Source organism: Mesoplodon densirostris, chromosome 14 (genome assembly GCF_025265405.1).
Source record: "Mesoplodon densirostris isolate mMesDen1 chromosome 14, mMesDen1 primary haplotype, whole genome shotgun sequence".
Classification (NCBI taxonomy): Eukaryota; Metazoa; Chordata; class Mammalia; order Artiodactyla; family Ziphiidae; genus Mesoplodon; species Mesoplodon densirostris.
Window position 1 is genome coordinate 35,934,074 of NC_082674.1, and position 19,289 is coordinate 35,953,362.

Here is a 19,289-nt window from a genome sequence, read left to right on the forward strand (position 1 = left end):
GGCAGTGGTTAAGTCCAAAGGAAGCTGCGGAGACGGGCGCAGACGCCACTGGGCCCCATGGCTGAGGAGGCCCCACAGGAGACAGGGCTGGGGGACAGGGCTGCTCCCCAGGATGACTCGGTGAGTGATGGGGAGTCACCACAGTCCTGGTGGGAGGGGGCGCACTGGACCTTTCTCTCCCTCAGGAACTTTCAGTCCTAACTCACCAGCTCCGGACCACAGCAGAGTGAGACGTGTGACAGCGGGACTCCACTTCCTGGGCATCAGAGGGCTGAGGGGAGCGGGCTCAGGGGCCAGGGGTTGGTGGGGGGCCTCTGAGGTCACTTCCCGTCCTAAGACGTGCTCCTACACGGAAACGATGTTCTCGTTTGCGACTTGAGCTGACCTGGCTTCTTTCCAAATGAGGCTCCATCACGGAAATGCGCTCACACCTCCCGGGGATATCGCAGTGTCTCCTCTGTCCGTGTGGCTGTCAAGCTCAGAGCCTCAGTGGCAGCAAACTGATGAGACAGGATGGCAGAGGACTTTGTGGGAACATCAGAATTTATGCTCCAAATACAGCAGGCGGTCGTAAGATCCCGGAGAGACCTGGAAGGAATACACGACACGAGGGGGCCAAGAGGTACAGGGTCTCTGCCCTCATTTTACATGAGAAATGTTTGCCTGAAAAATGGCCTTTGACTGAAATCAGGATGTGGGTGGGGTTTGAAGCAAGAAGTGAAATCAGAAGACAGAAAGGAAGCAGATGCCCACCCTCCACCCCCGCCTCATGCCACTGTCCCATCTGTCTTCTCTGGCTGTGAGTGGGCTGAGGGGTGGGGACAGAAAGACATGAAGGGCTGAGGGCTCCACACCACAGGAAGGGCCACAGGCCACCCGGACTGGCCTTGAGTGGCTAGGACCTGACTTCAGCCAGGGCCCAGGAACCCAGCACTCCCAGTCAGCTCTGCAGCCACAGCAGGTGCCCAGCTGTGCTCTGGGAATACCCCACGGGGCCGACCCCTGCGGGAAGGGATTCCTAGGAGCCGTGACTACAGTGTTTGCTCACAGCCTGAACAGGAGACAAAGTCCCCCGTGGCTTTGGGGACACCTTCTAGAAGGTCAGACAATTCAGCCACCACCGCTTGGGATGCAAAGAACTGCCCGAATCTGGCATCCAGGAATGTGTACAGGCCCTGCCCTTTCCAATTGCCTTTTCTCCACTCCCGTTATTCAAGGTGCCAAGCAACAGTTTGCCCCGAACATTTACGGAGCCTGGAACAAGAGGCTGAGGGCTATGTACCCTATGTCTAGATACTTAAAAGTTATCAGTCAAGTTAAAAGCTATTAAATAAAATAGTTTTCATCCCCTTAGCTTGACATACCTTCTTCACAATGTGGAAGGCCAGGTGTAAATTGAAAAATTCTAGGATTTGTGGCTTCCAGCCCAAGCCACAGCCTGTCTCCCTTATCTGCCCACACCCAATGCCACACATGACCACACACACCCCTACGTGGTCGCCCCATCCTGCCCACCCACATTCCATCCATACCCTCCACAAAACAAATGCCCCTCTGGCCTGGGGTGCCCAGGAGGATAGGCCTGGGACGAAGTTCATGCAGCCCTGGGAGTGGGCTTGTGGCCACCTGCACAGGGAATTCTGGGGTTGTAGGTACGCAGAGTGGCAGGTGCCCTCGGCCCACAGGCTCCTCAGTCTGTGGGCAAAAGCCTGGCCAGAGGAGGACAAGAGGGATCCAGGCCTCAGTGTGGAGTCCTCAGCATGACATGACTTTTCCAGGGCACGGGCTCCTCATCTTAGAGCAGGGAACTTGGGTTCTGCGCTCCCTGAGTTTCCTTCTCCTCTATGCTTCTGACTCAGGAATTTGATCAGAAGTTAATACAAGGAGAAATTACAATGTAGCCCAGCAGCAGCCGAGCTGGTTACCTACAAATAAACCTGCTTTTGCTTTTTTGGGTGTCACCTGTCAGAAATTCAAGTGATGTTCTGACAGTCATACTGATTAAGATGTCAGCCGAATAGATATTTAAGCATTTGAAAAATACAGAGAGTTTGTCAAAACCTCAGGAAAGCTCTAACAAATCCTTCCTGGGAGCCAAGGAAAATATTTCAAAATGGAACAGAGGTGGTCCCCAGCCTAGCCACGAATTCTCTTCTTCTGAAAGTTGAGCGGTCTACGCAGCTCTGGATGGCACAAGCCCTTGATGGTGGCTGGGGCCCCTGGCTGGCCTGTGCCTGTGCCTGCCGACTTAGCCCAGGAGCAGGGAGCATGCACCTCTCTCCTTCCTTTCATCTGTCTTCCCATCTGACACCTCTTTCCCCAGGGCCCCAGCACCCTCCACCTTCTCCAAGCTCCCACCTGGAGAGTGGAAGCCTCTAGGCTTAAGGTCACCGCCACCTACTGCTCCAGACTCCAAAGTGTCCAGCCCTCCTTTCTCAGCAGCACCTCCACCTCCAAATCTAACCTGGGGAGACTCTGGCCCAGCTGTTTGTTGCAGAAGCAAATTCTGAGCTACCTCATACCTTCTACAATTGACTAATGCTCCTCCTGCAGATATTTACCTTTTAAGAACAAACGAGCAGGATGCATGTTAGCTCAAATGAGTCTCTCAGCAATGGACAGACTTTCTGATGGTTTAACCAAATACAATAGGAAAACTAGGCAGTGGGAATGCCGGTTGTGCAGGTGGTGACTGAGGGGCAGGGCTGCAGGGCTGACCCGCCGGAATCCAGAGCTGCCCATGACCTCCCCACCAGCTTCATTCTCCATCTCTGAGGGCGTGACCCTCTCGCCTCCTGCAGCTGGGGGTCGAGGTGAGAGCGGAACTCTGGACTTCTGCTCACAGACACCCTCTCTCAACTTGAAAACATATTTTGAAATACTTCAGACAAAGCAGTTTAAAGGATGGTGAACTCCCATACCCATCACAAAATACCAATAGCTTTGAAGCCCATCCACTCCCCCTACCCACCATGGACCCTTCCCTCCTGTAACCCTTCCTATACCCCAAAGACAGTCCTTCTGCTGACTTAGCTGTTGCTCTTTCCTATGTTTTTGTATATAATATAGGATCTTTACTGTACTAGTTTAAACATTAAACAAGGTAAATAGCTATGGTCTGTTTCCACACTCTCCCAGGACTCTGGGGGCTACTCACAGCGAGCCTGCAGCAGACTGTCCCCCGTATTTACTTCCATCCACTTCCATTGGTCTCAGTGTCCTTTTTTTTTTTTTTTTTTTTTGCGGTGCGCGGGCCTCTCACTGTTGTGGCCTCTCCTGTTGCGGAGCACAGGCTCCGGACGCGCAGGCTCAGCGGCCATGGCTCACGGGCCCAGCCGCTCCATGGCATGTGGGATCTTCCCGGACCGGGGCACGAACCCCTGTCCCCTGCATCAGCAGGTGGACTCTCAACCACTGTGCCACCAGGGAAGCCTTCAATGTCCTTTTTAAGGACCTTTTACCTCCAACATTGCAGGGATGCTTTGACAAAGACTGCTGGATGTTATTTTCACAGAAGTCACAAGCCATGTTGTTTCCACATAAAGCACACACGGACGCTGTGGAGACAGTGAAAGCATAGCCTGATTGGGTGCTCAAGGTCAGCCTGCCTCTACGTCTGGCCTGTCTTGCTCCATCCTCATCACCAGTCTCATCCACTGAAATCTAAACTTCTCAAAGACTGTCCTTTTCACAGTCACACCCTGAACTCCAAGACTAAAGCATGATGTGGGCCCCCATAAGTATTTGTTGGATGCTTGATTGATAGATTGAAGGAACACATCAGCAGGGGAATGGCAGCTCGGAGGGAAGATCGGAATCAACAGGAACTTATTATCAACAGGAACTTATTAATGAAGGCGTACTCTCCCCTGCACTACTGCAATGAAAGAAAAATGGAATATGTTAAAAAAAATAACAGAAATCTTATGAGGCAGGCTCTTCTTTGCTTGGGCCTCAGTGATTTAAATGATTGAATTGATAAAACAGAAGGAATTCAGATCTGCAGACGGTTAATATCATTCGAAGTTATCAGCTGATACCATGAAACATTGACTTGTTCGATGTACATTCAAATAAAGCAGCACTCCAAAAACAGCAACAAGATGGTGATGAGGATGATGATGACAACGATGGTGACGATAGGGACTTCCTCTAAAGTCTCCCAACAGCATTTTGAAGAGCTTTGTTGTGAAAAATCCTTACCAAGATAAGATGCAACTCTTCTAATGGTAGTGTCTTCACAAGTACTGAGCACTAGCTTGTTGACAGCTGTCTTCCCCTCACATGCTGGGTATGGAAAGTCTGTTCGGCATCAGGAGATACTAAGCCAGATGCAGGGAAGAGAAAGTTAAAGGCCAGCCCCCAACTCAGGTCTTCTCTGAGCACAGAGGCTCACAAAGCTCTCTCCCGTCCAGGGTCTGGGTCTCTTCCAAGAGAGATCTGCGTTCAGCTTCCAGCAGCCTGCGGTTGAGCTTCTCTGGGGCCAGAGGCTGTGCTGGAGGGAAGCCCCAAAGCCCTCTCTGCAGGGAACAGGAGCCCTGCCCTCATGGATGCTCCTGTTTTCTCAGAGCCCTTGGGTTCCTGCTGCAAATCCATCTCTTGTCCACTCGGGATCTCACCCACGCTAGCTCCTGCTCTCACCTCTCTGGGTCTCCTCTCTCTGTTTTCTCCTATGTCCTCCTCCTTCTGAAGGAGCCCCTCACCTGTCATGTCTCCCGGCAGGGCCTCCAGGACAGCGTGTTCTCCTCTGAAAGTGACAACAGCCTGTACTTCACCTACAGTGGCCAGTCCAATACCTTGGAGGTCCGAAATCTCAGCTACCAGGTAGAGGCACACCTGAGTGCAGGTGGGAGGAGCAGGCAGGGAGGGCCAAACAATTCCCCAAGTGGAAGGGAAGGGTGAACCCAGCTGGGGGCCCTCTGCCCTAAGGACGGAGTCCAGGCCACAGTGATACGTCACGTTTTGGGTGCAAGCACCACGGAGACGTCCCTCAACTACGCATATTGGAGCTGGAAGTTGACAGGCATGAAAAAGAGAATGAGACCTTTGTTAAAACATAAAGCCAAACCATGTGAACCCGTGGGGAAAAAATCTCTAAAACTCATTTTTAACTTTATATTTTGAAATAATTTTAGACTTTTGAAAAAGTTGCAAAAATAGTGCAGAGTTCCCATATACACTTTGCCCACCCTCCCCTAATTTTAACATCTTGTTTACCCATAGCACAGTGATCAAAACTAAGAAATTAACCATGATATAATACTATTAACCAAACTACAGACTTTATTCAGATCTCATCAGTTTTATATACACGTGTGTGTGTATATATATATTTTTTTTTTTTCTTTCTTTTTGTAAAATGTACTTCCCTGGAGCTAATAAAATATCAGAGTGCAAGGACTGCTGCCCTTTCAGAGGCTCTCAGGAATCTCCTGGTCAGATTCAAAGACCCCTATTTCCCATGCCTCCCCAGGGCCAGATACCAGGTGGTCCAGGCAGAACATGCTGAGACCCGGGATGGTAAACCTCAGAGGCCCAAGTCTGGCTTCCTGGGGAAGTGAGTTAGAACAAGCTGACGAGCCACACCATAACCTTTCCCTGCTCTGACACTTACTAGCTGTGTGAACTTGAGCAAGCTACTTCACTGCTCTGAGCCTCATCTGTAAACAGGGATTATAACAGTACATATGTTATAGTAGGTTTGCAAGGAGGACTGAATGATAATGGATATAATAAGCAGATGAATACAATGCCTTGCACACAGTAAATGCTCGGTAAGTTCTTAGTAAATTACTATTAAATAACAACATTGTTTTGCTCCACGTTGTGTTTTTTTAAATTTTTTTATGTTGTGTATTTTTTTTTTTTTTTTTTTTTTTTAGGCTGCATTGGGTCTTTGTTGCTGCGTGTGGGCTTTCTCTAGTTGCGGCGAGCGGGGGCTAATCTTTGTTGTGGTGCGTGGGCTTCTCGCTGCAGTGGCTTTTCTTGTTGCAGCACATGGGCTCTAGGTGTGAGGGCTTCAGTAGTTGTGGCTTGCGGGCTCTAGAGCGCAGGCTCAGTAGTTGTGGCTCACGGGCTTTGCTGCTCCGCGGCATGTGGGATCTTCCCAGACCAGGGATCGAACCCGTGTCCCCTGCATCAGCAGGCGGATTCTTAACCACTGGGCCACCAAGGAAGTCCCTCCATGTTGTGTATTTATTTCTGTTCTGCTATTACACATGCTTCCCAAGTCTTCTCTTCAGACCTGGAAATGGCAGCTTCAGGTTCTCAGCATGGTGGGGTCCACCTCCATGTTTGACAGAACCTGAGTGGGGGACCCCTCAGGCCTGTTGTGTATCAGCAGGAGGATGTCTCCTGGAGGGAGCTGAACAGAAGCGAAGCTCTCTGAGGAACCTTTTCATGTCTCCCCACAGGTGGACATAGCCTCCCAGGTGCCTTGGTTTAAGCAGCTGTCTCACTTCAGGATGCCCTGGACATCTCACAAGGACTCTTGTGAGCTGGGCATTCAGAATCTGAGCTTCAAAGTGAGGAGTGGACAGATGCTGGCCGTCATAGGGAGCTCAGGTACCAATAAGGGCAAATAGCGGGGCAATGGGTTCTCTCTCTCCTGGGATGCAGAGTGGTCCCTCAAACAAACAGATGCTCTTTACAGAACGCTTTGCTGACCAGTAGAATAATATAGCAGAGTGATAAGAGCACAAGGTCTGGGTCTGACAGCTGGGTTCAAATCTCAGCTCCTCCATTTACTAGCTCTCAGGCAGTCACTGCCCTTATGAATCATGCATGGGCCTCTTACAGCTACAGCCAGAGTTATGGTCCTTCATTAATATCAAGGTAAGGCCTTTCCAAGAGCATCACGCAGCTTTGGAACTGAATGTTCTTTCCAGGGGACTCCTCCACCACAGGAGGCACTCATTTATTCCTCCCCCTGAATCAGATTCCTGTTTTGGTCAAACAATGGGTAGGCACAGCCCCTGCCGCAATTCATTTCTCAGATATCCCAAGTCTTAGCTCAACCTTCAACCATCTGCAAAGATCCAGATTTTTGGAGTGCTTCAGAAAGTCACTTCTGGACTTCCCTGGTGGCGCAGTGGTTGAGAGTCCGCCTGCCGATGCAGGGGACACAAGTTCGTGCCCGGGTCTGGGAAGATCCCACATGCCGCGGAGCGGCTGGGCCCGTGAGCCATGGCCGCTGAGCCTGCGCATCCGGAGCCTGTGCTCCACAACGGGAGAGGCCACAACAGTGAGAGGCCCGCGTACCGCAAAAAAAAAAAAAGTCACTTCTGCAGGCCAAACTGAAAAGTGTAGAATGCCAGAGCTGGAAGGGGGCTTGGAGAACAGAGTTCATTCCCTTCCACTGTATTCTACCTTTCTTTCTCCTGACCAGCCTGGAAGCATCTTTAGAGGAGGGTTTTCAAATTACCTAGTTCTCAATATTGCTAGAGTATCTTCCTGCCCCATACCACTCCCCCTTCACCTGACAGATGAGAAGACCAAAGTTTAGAAAAGAGGAATGATGTCTAAGGACATACATTTGATGCAGAGCAAGAACTAGAACTCTGGCCTCCTGGTTCTCAGATGATGAAACAAATTCAACTGATTAAATTTTAAAGATCTTACTGACTTTATTCAATGAGTCATGAATTGGGCAGCAACCCATCTGGCAGACAGAAAGTAGCACTGGAGAGCTGTACAAAATGAAAGACTTTTATAGGCAGAAGGAGGTAGCACAAGGAAGTTATTCTAGCAAAGGGCTGATTGTTTTAGGCAAGGTCACCTTCCTTTGGGGGACAGTTGGGGTCTATCAGTGCTTACCAGGTAATGTCAGATGAGCTGGTTTAAGATTCCACTCCCGGGAGAGATTGAAACTGTAATTAAGTTAGGTATTAAGTCTCAGTCTGGTGGTGTAGGGCTTAGGACAAGTGACTCCATTTGGGGTTTGCTGTTTCTTTCTTTCTTTCTTTCTTTCTTTCTTTTTAAACACAGATCAAGGCATTGCTCCCTTACACAGTGTTAGAGGGAGCACTTTATACCTTTCAATTAATCATTTCCAGAAGTAGAGATTACTCAACTTTTTGAACATTTTAGTCTTTAGTCTTCTGATGGGGAAGTTCTGTTTACTGTCTAACCGAAGATCAAATGCGACGATGTGTGCAAATGCACTTTGTAACTGAAACAACTCCCACAAATCAAGTCCCGGCAACTTCTGGTCCTGCCCCTGCAATTCAGATCTAAACAAGAAAAATGTGGAAACTTCACAGGCCCATTTTGCTTTTATCTGTAACACCTGGTGGCTTTTCTGGTTATACCTGCTTTTTCTCATGAACTGAGAGTCAAGTGGGCCTTACTAGGCACTTCCACAAAGCTGAGAGCCATGATTGTTAATCCTGGCCACACACAGCCCTGCAGCTGTTAGCATCCCTGATTTGCAGTTGAAGAAAAGAGAAGTCGGGAGAGGCCAAGCAGGAATCACACTGAGCGTCTCCAGAACTTTCGACTCTAGGCTCAGCGTTGTTTAGCTGCAGGTTTACTTGGCTGAAATTATTTAAATGATTTCTTAGAAAGGTTGACCAATTATACCACCTGTGATCTATACTCCGCTCACCAAAATTATAACAGTAAAATGAAATTAATTAAAACAGCCCCCCAGGCATTTTATCTTCTATAGAATCAGCAGTAGTGCCAAAGGCATTTTCCGATGAATGAATTTACTGATTTGGAGATTCCAGCCATTTTATAAGGGTCTTGAATGCCTGTGGGTGTTTTCTCCTGGTTCACGGAGGATCTCCCCAAATATACTTGGCAACCTCCCCTGGAAAGGCTGCCCACACCTCCCACGGTTTTGTTTAGGAAATGTAGTCGCCCTGCTCCCTGACTGGGAATCCTAAGGTCCCTGTAAATGTTAGCAAAGTCCCCTGTGCTCCCAGAGCCTGGATCCTATGATGTCCGAGGCTGAGCGGGAAGCAGGGCCAGAGCCCTCCCCTCTGGTTTCTCTCCTGGCTATTTTGTGCCACCTAAGTTCTCAGGGACCTTGAATGAGGTACACTCAGGAGGCAGCATACAGGTCCCCTTCCACCCTGAGAACCCCCGGTAGGTAAGCAGGAGGATCACCGGGGAGGCCTCTGGAACTTTGTTGCACTGGGAGCAGGGGGCTGCCTGCGGAAGGCCTGGACATGTGGCAAGGAAGCGCTGTTACACTGTGTATTGGAGTCTTCCCTGTTTAAAACTACTTGAAAAATTCGCCCTCCAAAAGGAGTTTGCAATAAGGAAACCAAAACCCCACCTGGAGGAATTGGACTGAGCTATTCCCAGCACCTTTACAAGAAGGCCTTCTCAGAGCCTGAACCCTATTTGCATTTACAGTTCAAATGGCTGCCAAAGAAAGAGTCTCATGGAATCTCACGGAACCTGATCCAATCTGACACTTACTTCCCCAAATTGACAGCAATCACTGTGTCATTCAGAAGTGGATGGTGTTAATTTGCGTGTCATGGATCCTTTTTTTTTTTTAAGAGTGGAAGGTACTACTGAGAAAAATAAGAGTGCAAAGGGTGTAGAGAAATTCAGAACCCATATGTACACTGTACTGTAGTTTTCAAATCATTTCCACATTTATTACTTCTCTATTTTTCTCCCTTTCTGAAAATACGTTCCAATTTTGCATTTTTAAAAGACACTCTATTAATTCTCCAAAATTAGTTCTTCCCACAATGCCAGCTTCTGAGCCAAATGATGTTTGAATGATGAAATGTTGCTGGCATGTTTGCCAGGCAAAAATAGTTAAGTTTCACAGTGCAATTAACACCAGCCTTGCTTGGAGGAGGCGGGGGGGGGCATCGCTCCAGGCATAGGCAGTCACGTGGCAACTAGGACTCCAGCCTTCTTCTGTCACGCAGCCACAGGCCGACCTGGCCTGAACACCCCGCACCCCCCAGGATGCTCAAGTTGGCTGCCCCAAGCAGGTCTGAGAGGTGTGCCACCTTCCCTAAGGGCTGGTTACATCTGCAAGGACAGAGCAGTCTGGAGAGTGCACGGGCAACAGTGGCTTCCAGGCTGGCGCCCCGCAGAAGCTCCGCTCTCAGGGATACTTCTGGTGGCTTCTCAGGCTGTGGGAGAGCCTCTTTGCTGGATGTGATCACCGGGCGAGGCCACGGCGGCAAGATTAAGTCAGGCCAAATCTGGATCAACGGGCAGCACAGCACGCCCCAGCTGGTCAGGAAGTGCGTGGCCCACGTGCGCCAGCACGATGAGCTGCTCCCCAACCTGACCGTCCGCGAGACCCTGGCTTTTGTTGCCCAGCTGCGCCTGCCCAGAGACTTCTCCCAGGCCCAGCGTGACAAAAGGGTAACTAACAGACCCCAGTGACCCCCCAGGAGCCAAAACACCCTTCCCCTCCCCGTCCCTCACTCCCTGCCTCAGGGTCCAGCCACAGGTCTAGTTTGAGCAACGCAGCTCACCATCTGTCCATCCGAAAACGTCCACCGTGTGCTCAGCCCTGCCCCTCCATCCCCCGTTTTCCTTTAAAGTCCCATCTCAGCCCCAAATGATGAATATTTGCTTACTTGTTTTCCGGTTCTCCGTGCGGGCAGAAAGCCAGGGCATGGCCACGTTCCCAGTAAGTGGTGCCGTGCTCGGCACATGGGAGCTGCTCTGGATGTGTGGAAAGAATCAGGGAACAAACGTTGCATCAGGGAACTGAAGGCTGGCGCCCTAAACCCAGGCGTCTTTCCACTGTGGGTCACCACAGGCCTGGCCGCGAGCAGGCCGGCGCAGCGTTCCTAAACCCGCAGGCCCCCGCCTCCCAGGTGGACGACGTCATCGCGGAGCTGCGGCTGCGGCAATGCGCCAACACGCGCATAGGCAACTCCTACGTGCGGGGCGTGTCCGGGGGCGAGCGGCGCAGAGTCAGCATCGCAGTGCAGCTGCTGTGGAACCCAGGTGAGGCAGGAGGGGCCTGCACCGCCCGCCTGGCTTAATCTGGTCCAGCCGGAGCCCTGCCCCTTAACCAGGCTTCTCTTTGTTGGGAAGGAATCCTCATCCTGGATGAACCCACCTCTGGGCTCGACAGCTTCACGGCCCACAACCTGGTGAAAACCCTGTCCAGGCTGGCCAAAGGCAACAGGCTGGTGCTCATCTCCATCCACCAGCCTCGCTCCGATATCTTCAGGCTGTTTGATTTGGTCCTCCTGATGACGTCTGGCACCACCATCCACTTGGGGGCAGCCCAGCACATGGTCCAGTATTTCACGGCAGCCGGCCACCCCTGTCCCCGCTACAGCAACCCTGCCGACTACTATGGTGAGCCAGCCAGGCCAGAGGCAAGGAACAGGGCTCCCCTACACCCCGAACCCCGCCAGGAGAGAAACTCTCAGAAGCTTCAGGAGAACAGGACCGAGGATGGAGACAGGGGGGCAGATGGGGTGTATTACAGGCTTCAGTTTGCCAAGCATCAAATGCTAGGAATGGGGGCCTCAAGAAAGCAGCTTCTGACATAGCCACCCTTGTGTGCATGACAGATTAAGAACCTTCTGAGAGCTCCAAACCGGAGGAGATATAATCCAAGAGAGTTTGGATCAATTTCTGGAACTGTGGTCTGCATTCAGATTCTGTAGGGAAACAGGATATTAGAGGTCGGAAGCCACCAGGAAATCTTAAAGCCGTGCCCTGGTTCCCCCACAAAGGCAGGGAGCCCAGAGGCTCTGGGTGGTGGTGGGGGACCCAGAGCCCAGGCCAGCTCAGGGCTTTTTGGTGGTCTTGGCCAATGAATCTCTAGATATGAAAATTGCGGTCAGCACCAGAGATGCCTTTCTGCTTGGGGTCCTGAGGCCTCAGCATATGGCCCTCAATTCTTGTGGGGACAGTTGCCTTTCCAGGTGCCCACCCTGAAAGCAGGTGCCTGGATCCCGAGTGCTGAGGAATGCTGTGGCTGCCGGACAGGCAGCCTGGTTGTACCAGGGCTGGAGAAGCAGCAGATGTGGCTTGTCCCAAACATAGGTCACCTGGAGCCCAGCCTTCCTCCCAGGATGGCCTGGTGTAGCAAGGGCCTCCCCAGTAAACATGATGACAAGGATCAGCTCCTTGAGGGCAGACACTGTGCCCACAGGTGCCAAGCACCAGAGGGTGTCCCTTTGACCCTCACAGCCCTGCCAGGCCACGGTCATCTTCGTCCTTATAGATGAGAAAACTGGAGTCCTTATAGTCAGGCGGCAGAACTGGGCCTCCCACCTCCCAGCCCAGCCCCTCCCAGACTCCAGGCCCTCCTGCCCACACCTTCCTCCCAGCATCTACGCTTCAACTCTCCCCTAGGAGGACAGGCCACTGTCTCTGGCCCACCAGCCCTCGCCCTCTGCACTCACTGCCACTGTGTGAACTCACCTAGAGGTCACCCTCCCTCCCTGTGCCCACGTGCCAGCTTGGCTTCCTGCCAGTGTGTCATCCTCTGGCTGGTCACCCCCAGATAAGGGGGTAGAGGGCACCTGCCAGCCTGGCCATTGGGAACAATATGCTGTAACCCTAGAGAGAAGTTGCCAGAAGTCAGGTGCCCAGATCTGAAAAAAAATTTTTTTTCTTAATTTTATATTATTATCATTTTTGGGTGGCGGGGGGGAACTCTTGCCCACAAACCCTGGGGCAGATGGCCCTCACGGATCCGGGCCGCACGGTCTGGCAGAGAATCTGGCATTTGAAGCTAGGGCCCCGCACACTGAAGGGACCTTTCTTGGTTTACAAGGCTTCTCCGAGACGTTATCCTGCCTTGAGATGTGTCATGAAAATGGGAGGAGGGAAGAGGCAGAAAGGTTAAGAGGAATCCCCTGCCCAAGGGAGGGATGGAGGGAGGAGAGGCCTAGGAAGGCCCTGGCTGTGACTGGAGGATGTGCTCTTCTGGTATTTCAGGGGCCCTGGGAGAGGAGGGCTGTGGTCTGGGGCTACCAGGTGCTGCCAGCGGGGTGACATGGAGGTGCATGTGGCCCAGCCTGTTCTCCAGCTGGTCGTGCTGGCTCCCTCCTCCCAGGGCACTGAGAATTGTACTTAATATTTGGCCAGACCCTGGCACCCTCCAGCCTAAAACATTCTTCCCTTTTGGGCAGGCTGCTTGGGAAGCCAAAATGACTAATTCACACTGAGAACTAGAGTTGCTGGGAGCCAGACTGCTCAGCCTCCCCGTGGCCAGCCCACCTTCTGCCCGTGGTAGGCACGCCCGGGAGGCTGAGTCCACATCACAAGCTTCTTGGACGGCTGGAGTTGGAGCCAGGGCATAACTGTGCTGTGGCCTTGGGCTCCAAAAGCCCAAAGCCTCCTTCTCTGTCCTGGGGATGTCCCCATAGTAAGCCTGCTTGGTGGGACCAGTGCCAGCGTTCACTGGCCCTTCTCCCGAGGAAGGCTCTCTGTAGACATTGGGGACAGCCCTGGGCATCTCCTCTGCCTCTCTCTGCTCTGACCGTCACTTCATGGTCCACTCTCAGAGGGTGGGGAGCATGTCCTGGGGGCCCCGGGGGCTGACCAGCATCATGGGCTGTGAGCACCTGAGGGGCCCGGGTCGCCCTCTTCTTACAGTGGACTTGACCAGCATCGACAGGCGAAGCAAAGAGCAGGAAGTGGCCACCAGGGAGAAGGCTCAGTCCCTTGCAGCCTTGTTTCAAGAAAGAATACGTGGCTTCGATGACTTTCTGTGGACAGTGGAGTCAAGGGAGCAGGGTGTGGGCACTTATGTGCAGAGGTAAGGCAGCCAGGTGGCCCTGCGTGGAGAGCGCTCTGCAAAAGGTGGCTGCCCCCAAGCCCCCATGACACTCTCTGTCTCCTGACAGCCCGGCTTCCCCGAGGGACACCAACCCCTTACAGACTGCCACTAAGCTGCCTGGCCCCCTACAGCAGTTTGACACGCTGATCCGGTAACTGTCTGCCATTTCATCACACACACACACACACACACACTCCCCAAAAGTCTTTGTTGTATCAAATCAAGCCCTTTGGATCTAAAGTGAATTTGGAGGAGGAATTTGAATTTGAAGAGGCAGAATCATTTGAAAACAACCAACACCAGCCCTCCATGTGCTACAGAGCGCTCCTCTTACTTTGATTATTTAAACAAAATCAAAATTTCCTTGATAGCCAGATGCTCGTAGAAATCACCCAGAATCACTATGAAAAATTCAGTCAATACAGGAGACCCTCAAGTGGAAAGGGAAGGTTCCCTGATACACTGGCCCTCAGAGAAAACCAGACCTGAGTGTTTGGTGTGAGTCTAAGATGTTTCCATGCACATAACCATTTTAATACATAAGTGGGATCATACGTGTTGTTCCATAACCGTTTCCCACCCCCACCCCCACTTAGAACAGCGCCTTTGCCTCTCATCTGGTTAGGTCTTCCTCAGGGTTTCCAAATCTAGCCATAATTCATTTACCCATTAAGTCCATATTGATGGTCAGATTACCTTCAGTCATTTGCTATTACAAGTAACTCTATGACAAACATCCTTGTACACACACCTTTACGCTCTTATTGGTTATTTCCTCAGGATAACTTCTTTAAATAAAACCACAAGGTGATACATTGATGATAAAAGTCACAATCATTGACTGAGTACCTACTGCGAGACAGATGCGTTCACCGATTTTCTCGTTTAATCCCTCACAGTAACTGAGGTGGGCACTGCCCTCCCCATGGTACAGAGGAGAAAAATGAGCCTTACAGAGATTCAAGGACATTGCCAAGGTCACAGTGCTGGTGCCTATTGTCCCCTTGGCACATCTTTATTCTGTTTTTTAAGTCGTCAGATTTCCAACGACTTCCGAGACCTGCCAGCCCTCCTCATCCACGGGGCAGAGGCCTGCTTGATGTCCCTGATCATCGGGTTCCTCTACTATGGCCATGGAGCCGTCAAGCTCTCCTTCATGGACACGGTGGCCCTCTTGTTCATGATCGGAGCTCTCGTCCCTTTCAACGTGATCCTGGATGTCATCGCCAAATGTGAGTGTGGCCTGCTTTCTATGACCCACATGTGGAGCAGCATCGGCCATGCTGTGAGCTGGTCCAGGGCAGGACTGAGTTCCTCTGAGCTCCTGGAGAAGACGGGTTTGCTGAATAATTTCACCGTGACTGTGAAATAAAAGATGATGGTTGTTTTTCAAGTTCGAACATTAGTATTAGTATGCAAATGAGAACAAATTACCAAGGAGTCTGAGGCATTCCTGTCCTAGCAGGAGTTATACTGACAGCAATGCAGAACTCACAGAATTACAAACATCTAAATTAGGATCTAAAATTGCCTGTTTTTTAAAAAAATACATGACATTGAGGCAATAAAACTATTTTTAATTGTACTGAGAGAGACTCAGAAACAGAGACACTGTAGATTAATTTCACTTTTTCATTCTCCTTTGCTCCCCTTCCTAGGTCACTCGGAGAGGGCGCTGCTTTACTATGAACTAGAAGATGGGCTGTACACTGCGGAGCCGTACTTCTTTGCCAAGGTGACTGGTCAGGCCTGAGAGTGAGTGGCCACCCTGGGTGGGACGAGGAGCAGAAAAGGCTGCTCCACATTGTACAGAAGTTACAGGGAAGCGTTTTGCTGAACTGTGGGGCCGTGCATCATCTGTGGTTACAAATGCCACATTGCTCTGGGGAGTTTCAGAGACTTGATATTGTTTAAAGATTTACCACAAGGCCAGGACTATGGACCAGGAATGACGTTTTTCTGGTCATCAGAAACCTAACAAAGAAGAGGTGGGAAACACCTAGCATACTTCACCTCTCCAGTCTCACCATGTCCCTGGGAAGCGGGTCAAGCAGATGTGACTGTCCTCATTTCAAGGAAGCGGAGGCTCAGAGAGGTTATGTGGCCGTCTCAAGGCCACACAGCTACCAGGTCTGGGCAGGCAGGGTGGGGACTTGAAACCAGGTCTTAGGAGCTCTGAACTGCCCCAGAGGGAGCACATGACATCTGCAGGGGGAAGCCAGCAGTGAGCTCATGCTTGAGAGTCCCACACACCCGCGCCCACCAGCCCTCCGTGCTGCAGCCCTGATCAAACCACCAGGAGGGAATGTTGGTGTCACTGGGGGCTGCTGCTTTTGAACATTTAAACAACAGTAGCAGATGAAGGCACTGGCTCCACATCCTTGCAAGGGCTATCCTTCGCAGATCCTAGGGGAGCTTCCCGAGCACTGTGTCTATATCATCATCTATGGGATGCCTATCTACTGGCTGGCCAACCTGCGCCCGGGGACCGAGCCCTTCCTGCTGCACTTCCTGCTGGTGTGGCTGGTGGTCTTCTGCTGCAGAACCATGGCCCTGGTCACCGCCGCCGTGTTCCCCACCTTCCACATGTCCTCCTTCTTCGGCAACGCTCTCTACAACTCCTTGTACCTCACTGGGGGCTTCATGATAAGCTTGGACAACCTGTGGACAGGTGAGGCCTGCTCCCCTCATCTGGTCAAGCTTTTTGAGGCCTTCTGTGGCTGGATCAGCCTGCTTTCCCCTGGAGATGAGAGCTCAACCCTTAGGTCCAACTCAAAGCTGGCCCTTCTGGGAGCAGGTGCCAAGGGAGTGGCTCTACGCAGGGGGAGTGGGGCGTGGTGCAGATGGCACCTTCTCATACAGCCCGGCCGACACCCAGGGGCCACCCTTGACTCTCCCTCACCCTCCTGAGCCAAGTCAGTCCTGCCTCCTGTGTTTTTCTGAAATGTCCTCTTGCCTTATCCCCCCACCCTGGCCCCTATCAGCCCATCTTGGGCCACTGTGATAGTCCGGTGTCTGTGACCCTGGTTCCTCCACGTCCCCTCTCAACCCTCACCCATGCAGCACGAGCTTCCTAAGGTGCAACTCCAGCCACTGCTTTCCTCGAGTGCTCCTGGGGCTGCTCGTTCCCTGCTGCCTCACCCAGCTCTTCTGAAGCCCCCGAGACACTCCATGCTCTCACGATGGAGCCTGTGTATCCCTTCTCTATAGGAACGCCACTCCCTACCATCCGCAGGCCTTTCCTGTCCTGTGCGGTCAGGGTTCGTTCCTTCCTCCTCCTCCCTGAACCATGCCGCCTCCGCAGGGTCAGCGTACAGACTCAGTAATCTCTGGCTTGGGGCTGCTGGGTCTCCCCAGTCCACAAGCTGTGTGAAGCTGAGCACATGCTGGACACCTGATGAAATTACTCTCTGGGGTTATTATGGGTCAAACGTGCAGTGATCCTGCAGCCACTAGGTCCCTCTGCCCCAGTCCGTGTCCCGAGCTTCCCCTCTGCCCGCTCTCACCCCAGCCCTCCTCGCTCCCTCAGGGGACTTGCTGTCCTCGGGTCAGAGCCACCATGGCCACTCCCCCAGGCTCACTTCCCAGGGAGCAGATGGTTAGACTGTGTGAGTAATGTGACTCTCACCGCCTCCAGTGCCCGCGTGGATTTCCAAGGTGTCCTTCCTCCGATGGTGTTTTGAAGGGCTGATGCAGATCCAGTTTGGTGGGCACACGTTTCACCTGGCAGCTGGCAACAGCACCATCTCTATCCCGGGAGACATGGTAAGGAGCCAAGGCTCTGGACGCTAAAGAGATGGCAGCCATCTGGGCATGTCCTTAATGCGCTCACTGGTGTCTCTGTCCCCAGATCCTCAACGCCATGGGCCTGGGCTCATACCCTCTCTACGCCATCTATCTCTTCGTCATAGGCATCAGTGGTGGCTTCATGGTCCTGTACTATATGTCCTTAAAGTTCATCAAACAGAAGTCAAGTCAGGACTGGTGATTCATGCCCAGACTCCTGCCCGCCGGTGGGGGACTCGAGAAGGCCCTTCCGCTGCATTCCCTCCCAAGGAGCCCCTTCCCAGGCACAAGGAGGACCGTGAGAACACAAAGCTCAGCTACATCCTGTCCACAGTGCTGCAGTGGCACAGGCTGGCCACAGGATGGCAGTAGAATAAAGACAGTCGAAAGACATTTCTGATCCCCGGCCAGAGCTTGCGATTACTGGGAATGTGAAAACCATACTTGGGGACACCTACAGTGTCGCTAATTTATTTCCTTTTGATATGCATTTGCATAGGCAACTAATACAAGACAGGAGCAACTTAGGTATGAATCGAGGAGTTAGGCTAGGCGGAAACAACAACATAACAGTTAGTGGAATATTTGGCCTCGTCTTCCAGGGTCCTCAAACTCTGCTGAGCTATTCTCAGTACAGAAAAGGACCTAAAACATACCAGTGAGGTGCCATCCCTTCTTTTTGTGTGAGGTAATGGGCTCCAAAAGCCAAACTGAACAATTAAATATTTACTGAGCAATCGCTCCACACCAGGTTCAGGGCAAAACACTTTATTTATGTGGATCACGTCATTAATTTCTCTGTTAAAACAACCCTTTGTGGTGGACAGTATCCTGTTTTATAGATGAAGAAAGAGAGGCACAGAGTAATCGTTTGCTAAGTAAGGTCACAGGGCTACTATGTGGTGGAGTCATGTGGGGTCAGAAAGGCCTTCAAGGCCTTTAGGAGTTAGTGGGAAGAAGGCAAGTCTGAGCCACTGTGAGGCTTGGAAGCCAAGGAAGGCTCCAGAAGATGAAGAGGTTTATAGACACCGTGTCAGCTCAGCCAGAACTCTTACAGTTGCATCTCACTGGCCCTGGCTGAGTCTCAGAACCAACCTGGAACCTTCCACAGTGGCTCAGTATGGGATGGAGCAGGCCCAGGTCACATGCTTCATGCCTGAGCCTTGAGGACAAGCTGACCCAAAACAGGTACAGAGAAAGCAGGCAGGGAATGATCCCCAAAGGAAAACCAGAGTCTGGAACCAAAGGAAGGGGGAAGGTGGATGTTTAAGAGGCAAAGAGTGAACGTTCTCCATGGGTTTCCTAGGCCCTTGCTACTTTGAGTGCGGTCGCTGGGCCAGCAGCATGGGTGTCGCCTGGGAGCTGGTTAGACTGACAGAATCTCAGGCCCCACTGAGACCCACTGAATCAGAATCTGCATTTTAAAAAGATCCCCAGGAGATCTGAATGCACATTCAGACTTGAAGAGCAGTGCTAGTACACTTCCCTTATACAATACAACCATCAAACTTGGGATATTCATGTGGTGAAACTGTAACACTGCACGTGTCACTTTTACATCACCACCATCCAAACGGCAGACATCATTCAAGACTCACTTACTTTGGTTATTTTGGCTATTGTGAGTCTTGAATGATGTCTGCCCTTTGGATGGTGGTGATGTAAAAGTGACACATGTGCAGTGTTACAGTGCCAAAGCAATCTTGAAAAAGAAAAACAGAGCTGGAGGAATCAGGCTCCCTGACTTCAAACTATACTACAAAGC

At 51.6% G+C, this 19,289-nt stretch overlaps 1 protein-coding gene across 1 annotated transcript; it reads left to right on the plus strand.

The window, feature by feature from the left end:
* Positions 1-57: 57 nt before the first annotated feature.
* Positions 58-17,726, plus strand: ABCG8 (ATP binding cassette subfamily G member 8). Its single transcript, XM_060117457.1, has 13 exons — positions 58-120; positions 4,723-4,824; positions 6,414-6,564; positions 10,106-10,344; positions 10,806-10,938; positions 11,029-11,298; positions 13,555-13,717; positions 13,806-13,889; positions 14,771-14,970; positions 15,397-15,473; positions 16,142-16,409; positions 17,376-17,503; positions 17,589-17,726. The coding sequence occupies exons 1-13, from the start codon at positions 58-60 to the stop codon at positions 17,724-17,726; spliced, it is 2,016 nt and encodes a 671-aa protein (XP_059973440.1).
* The last annotated feature ends 1,563 nt before the right edge of the window (positions 17,727-19,289 follow it).